This window comes from Alexandromys fortis, unplaced genomic scaffold (genome assembly GCF_014885135.2).
Source record: "Alexandromys fortis isolate MF-2015 unplaced genomic scaffold, M_Fortis_MF-2015_v1.1 scaffold_138, whole genome shotgun sequence".
Lineage (NCBI taxonomy): Eukaryota > Metazoa > Chordata > Mammalia > Rodentia > Cricetidae > Alexandromys > Alexandromys fortis.
The window spans coordinates 2,696,763-2,702,880 of record NW_026068034.1 but is presented as its reverse complement, the minus strand read 5'-3'; the positions used below and the strand labels follow the sequence as shown (position 1 = coordinate 2,702,880).

The 6,118-nt window shown below is 42.8% G+C and overlaps 1 protein-coding gene across 1 annotated transcript; it reads right to left on the bottom strand.

Moving 5' to 3' along the window:
• Positions 1-4,780: 4,780 nt before the first annotated feature.
• On the bottom strand, positions 4,781-5,608 carry LOC126515365 (proteasome subunit alpha type-1-like). The gene has a single exon (XM_050164971.1). It carries the CDS (start codon positions 5,570-5,572, stop codon positions 4,781-4,783), a length of 792 nt encoding a protein of 263 aa, XP_050020928.1. The 5' UTR covers positions 5,573-5,608.
• Positions 5,609-6,118: the final 510 nt, after the last annotated feature.

Below are 6,118 nucleotides of genomic sequence, written 5' to 3'. Positions count from 1 at the left end.
CATCTGTTGTAAGATCATTGGGTTCTGGTGTTTTCATGTTGTTTTTCTGATTATTGGGTGAATTCTTGCCTTGGCGCCTGCCCATCTCCTCCTATCGAAGCTATCTAATGGGTCTTTTAAAACCGGATCAGGTTTCCCTGTTGGCCAGGGGCTCCTCTTACAAAATGCTGTCGCTCTGTTTCCTGGCTCCTGCCAGGGGCCAAGTTCCCTCTCGCCCCTCCGAAGGGTCTTCAGGAACAGGACCTGGCTCCTTCCTTGCCAGGGATCTCGACAACCAAAGGTCTACCTCTTTGCTTTAATTGTAGTGGGGCGATCTGCTCTCGGCGCTGGTCCCCGCTGTCTGCCGCCGCTTGCGCCAGTGGTCTGCCGCCCCGCCTGGGCCTACGCCCGGGATGCTGAATTTCATCCACTACCTTCCTCCTTGTGTTGAGACGACTGCTGTGCTGTGCATCAGGCTTATCAAATGTTATGTGCTGCACCATCCTCCCCACCCCAGGATGAAACACACGCGATCATAGCACACAGCAGTTTTATTGTACTGTTGGTTTCAGTTTGCAGTGTTTTTAAGGATTTTTGCATCTATGTTCTTCAAGGACAACTCTTTGTTGCTGTTGTTTAATCTTTGCCCGCTTTGGGTATCAGGGCAATGCCAGCCTTATGGGAAAAGCTTGGGAAGCATCCTCCCCTCAGAATTGCTGTTTCATTAGATGTCTGATAGCATGCTGTAGGGGAGACAAGGGTTCTAGAACCATTAGTCTGCTCCTCTGTTCTAGTTCTTCACAACTCTACCCTACTAAGATGGGCTGATGTAGGGCCCTTTTTTCTAAGTTATCAGATCTGTCAGGCTAGAGTTGAACACCATAACCTTAAACTGTTCTCTGAATTTCTGTCACCTAACTTATAACGTCTTGCCATCTCTGACTATAGTCATCTCTTTTTGTCTTACATATTTTGAGTTGATTAACTTTGGATTTCCTAGTTCTTTGAAGTTGTTTGTTGGAGATCTTTCTGCTTCTATGTTGGATTTATTGTTACATTGGAACTTTTAAAGGAACCCATAGGTTTTGGAACTGTGTCTCTGTTTTCCTTTATGTAAAAACTAAAAATTTCTTCTTGAATTCTTCCTTGATCCATCATTGTTATTTAATGCCCGTGTATGTTTATGGTGTAGGAGTTCCTTCTGTTTGTGTGTTGCTTTCATTGGATAATGAATAAAGAAATTGCCTTGGCCTAGTTGATAGGGCAGAACTTAGGTAGGCGGAGAAGACAGAACTGAATCCTGGGAGAAAGAAAGCAGAGTCGAGAGAACTGTCATGGAGCCACCAGAATCAGATATGCTAAATCTTTCCCAGTAAGCCACGACCTCATGGTGATGTACAGATTAATAGAAATGGGTTAAATCAAGATGTGAGAGTTAACCAATAAGAGGCTAGAGATAATGGGCCAGGCAGTGATTTAATTAATACAGTTTCTGTGTGGTTATTTCAGGTGTAAGCTAGCTGGGTTGCCAGGACAGAACAAGGGCCCACTCTCCATGCATCATGTTTATATTTTCCAGAGTTTTATTATTGCCAGTTTATAGAATATTTTGCATTGTGATCAGGAAAGATACTCAATATAATATTAATTTTTAAAAAAATATTAAGACTTATTTAGTTGTTTCTTATATGGTTTATTCTGGAGATTATCCCACAGGCTGTGAGGAATGCTTGTTATACAGTTGTTGGAGGGAGTATTCTATAGATATCTGTTGTATCTGACTTCAATGCCAGGTCTAGAAACCACATGTGAGCTCCAACCCAGATCTAAGCACCTTAAGTTCCTATTTGTGTGTCAGGGGTAGGAGGTAACATTACTGAGTCCAGGACAAAGTCTTGTTCTAACTTTCTGGCTCTGCTCATGCCCCAGTCTGCTTTCTATTGCTGGGACAAAGACATAGACAAAAAGCAACTTGAAAAGTGGGCTCATTTCAGCAAAGCTGTAGTTCATACCAAAGGGAAGTCCAGGCAGAAATTCAAGGCGGCAGGAACCTTGAGGCAGGAACTGAAGCAGAAACCATGGAGGAAAATTTCTTACTGCAAGCTCTTCTTACTTGTTCAGTTTGCTTGCTTATACCCCGGACCACCTGCCCAGGGCTAGCAGCCCTCTGTGAGCTTGGCCCTTCCACATCAGTCATTAATCAAGAAAATGCCTCACAGACTTGCCCATAGACCCTTCTGATAAAGTCTTTTTTTTCCATTGATGTTGCCTTTTCCCAGATGATGCTCTTCTCATTCAGTTGAAACAACAACAACAAAACCCAACTAGCAGAGTTCCTCAACAGATAGTTTGCCCTCTCTGAAACTAGGAGGTATCGCCACCGATGTGTTGCTGGCAGTGCCATCAGCCTCCAGATGTTTCACACCTGGCTAAAGCAGTTAGTATGACAGTGAAACACAGGAGGTGACCCTTGACTGGATCTGGGCCAGAGGAAAGAAAATTGAATAGAATGTGTTGTTCTACTCCTTGAATTCAACAATATTTTAAGTTATTTAGAGTTATTTATTTTATGTGCATGAGTGTTCTGCTCGCATGTACATTTATGCACCACCACACGTGGGAGTCTGGTTCCCTCAGAGATCAGAAGAGGATGTTGTATCCCCTGGAACTGAAGTTGCAGATGGTTGTTAGGTACCATGTGTGTGCCTGAAACTGAATTCTGGTCCTCTGTAAGAGCATCAAGTGCTCTTAACCCCTGAGCCAACTCTCTGTCCAGCCATTGTAACAATATTTTAATTGCCTAACAGTGTGTCTTTGACCTTAGGATGCTGCTGATGGATCTTAACTTTTGAAGTACAACCTGAACACCCAGAGGGTTGGATAAAACACACCCTCATGTTTGCACCCCTTCCTCTGTGCTCCTGGTTTCTGATTCAGTAGGTTGGTGGTGGTGGTGGGGGGGGGGGATTCTCTGTATTCTGTCAATCATGTTATAAATAAACACTGATTGGCCAGGCAGAAAATATAGGCAGCGAAACCAGACAGGAAGTAGGAAATGATGTAAGGAGAACAGGAGAATTCTAGGAAGGAGAAGTTGGTTCCTCCCACTCCTGTCCAGATCACCAAAGCAGCAGGATGTGATCTGCCCCACTGAAAAAAGGTACTGAGCCACATGGTTGACATAGATCAGAAAAATGGTTTAATCAAAATGTGAGAGTTAGCCAGTGAGAGGCTAGAGCTAATGGGACAATCAGCTTATAACTTACAGAGATCTATGTGTGATTTTCTTTGAGGCTAAACAGTTGTGGGGTACTGGGCAGGACAGAAAACACAAACAAACAGACCCTGCCTTCATGTTACAGGTTGGGGTGGAGATGCCCTTCATTTTCATGGACTAGATGGGATCCCATCACCTTAGAATAGAGGAGCTACTGTGTTAGAGCAAAGTTGGGGCCCTAAGGCAGCATCTGTGTTCTTGAGAGACTTTCACCAGGATTCTTGTGAGGAGATCGTTTTTCCTTCCACTCTCTCTTTCCATGTTTATCGCTTTAACAAATCACGACAAACTCTTTGATAATAAAAGAAATAAATACATTATGAAATTCAGTATCTTTCTCGGGCACATCTGATGCAAGGGAATCTAATTGACATGCTTTTGAGTCTGTAACTGGTGACCAGAGCAATTCCCCGCAGAAGCTGAGCCTTTTCACAGTTGCTTTGCAGTGAGAACTGAGCTATGTGACAAGTCTCCGTGTCTTCCCAAGTCCTAGCATGGTGCTTCCCATGCTGAGAAACCAATGAGATTCACAGCACTGCCCTATAAATAGCTATGTTCACAGAACTTGAGAAAATGGTAAGCCCAAAAATACCGAGTCACCCTGAGGAGGTTCTGGAACATTAGGGACCTGAGAGGACACCTGGCTGAGGAAGGCTAAGAAGAAGGCTCCAGGAGAGGAAATCAACCACCTCTCAGAGCCTGATGGCTAATATTGCCTAGAACTCAGTCTGTCCCAGAGATCTCAGGAGGCAGTAAGCCATAAAGCAGTACCTAGGATCCAAAGTGATGAACAGTCATCTTAAACAAAGCCTTTTGCAATCCATTTCTTTACTGAGGACTTCATACATGAATGAAACGTCTATATTACTCTTGCTCCTTTCTCTCTCACCATTATCTTCCTGTGTACCCCCTCCCTCCCAAATTCACAGCTTCTTTGTCTTTGTTTTTGGTGTGTGTGTGTGTGTGTGTGTGTGTGTGTACACAACCTACTGAGTTCATTCAGTGTTGCTTGTATTACATGTGTCCTGGGTTAGCAATAGGATTGGACAGAATGTGTGGAAACTTATGCCTGGAGTTAACTGTTTCTCCCTCTCTCAGTAACCATTGATAACCTGTAGTTTTTCATCTTGGGGGTGGGACCTTGTGCATTTCCCCTGTCCACATTGTCATTTAAACTGGTGCTATACAATAAAGAATTTTTATTGTACAAAAGTGGTTTTTTGAGGGGGGGGGGAGGAGATGAAACAATTTTATTTCACAGTTGTCTTTAAAACTGCAAAGACACTATTTTCTTCATATAAAAACATTGGGATAGATACCTATACTTTCTAGAAAATGATTATGTAGACCCTTTCAAAGAAAATGCACCCATTATATGATTTCTGTGAAGCTGCTCAGAGAAAACTCACATCTGGACTGATTCCTAAAACCTCCCACCCCATGCTCTGCAGATGTTGGTTCTGAGGGCAGACTATTGCACCAGCGTATGTCCCTCCGTCCTCAAAGCCCTGTATGCTTTATCACTTAGCGCTCCATTGGTTCATCTGCTTTTTCTGCAGGCTCATCAGCAGCCTGTGATGGCTGTGCTTTTCTCTGTTGTCTTTCTTCAAGACCACCCAGGAAAAAAGACACATCATCATCATCATAGATTGCAAACTCCAAGTCTTTACCAACAATTCCAATGGAAACATTCTTTGTGGTCAGGTCCTGCTCTGCAAGGAATGTTTCTCTTAAGGCACGCAGACCATGTTTAACCAGCTCATCCAAATTGCACTCCATAAATTCAGGCATATGTCTCTCCAGGTAAGTCCGAGCTGATTGAGAACAGGCTCCAATAGACATGGCTCTGCAGTCAAAATAGTTGGCGGACGGACAAGTTTGGAAACTGTGAGGGCCCATATCATCATAACCAGCAATAAGCAATCCAACACCGTATGGTCTCTGGCCATAGCGCTGTGTTGGGATCTGGGTCTTGCTTCCAATTAGAGACACAAGGCGAGACACAGGAAGTGGTCTGTCAAATACAAATCTGGAATCCAAACACTCCTGGTGCTTAAAATTACATAACAGTTGAGCATCAACAGTCAGATTCACAATCAAGATACCAATATGGTTATCAACATGGAGAATTTTCTTCTGGTGAGCTGCAAGTTCTGACTGTGCCCTCTTCAATGCAACCAACACTGCATGTGTTTTTGACTTCAGACCAACTGTGGCAGAACCCTGTTTAACAGATTCCATTGCATATTCAATCTGATGAATCCCACCCTGAGGGCTCCAAAGGGTGACATCATTGTCATACTGGCTGCAAAACATAGCTCCAGCTCAGCGACAATCACACCCAGCAGCCGACCCAGGAACATGGACCCAACTCCCACAAAAATGTTTTTGCTTGATAAATTTTTACTTTCCAGGAGATGCTGAAGGAACCATTTCAACCATATTCATGTTGAAATGCAAATCTCATAATGTGCCCCTAATTTTCCAATGTACATAACTTTGCTGTAATGTGCATTCCTTTGTGTGGATGGAAAATATATTAATCATAAAGATTTAGAATATGCTGAAAAGTGAAGAAGAGAAAACTTTACCAGACTATAATGCTACTAATTTTTGTGTCTATTACCATTCTCTCTCTCTCTACATATATATATCAATACATATATAGATCAATAGATAGATAGATAGATAGATAGATAGATAGATAGATAGATAGATAGATAGATCTGTGTTTGTGTGTGTGTATTTGGAGGATAAAGGTCATCTTTGGGTGTCATTCCTCAGAATACACACACACAGAGAGAGAGAGAGAGAGAGAGAGAGAGAGAGAGAGAGAGAGAGATTGAGAGAAACATATTTTAA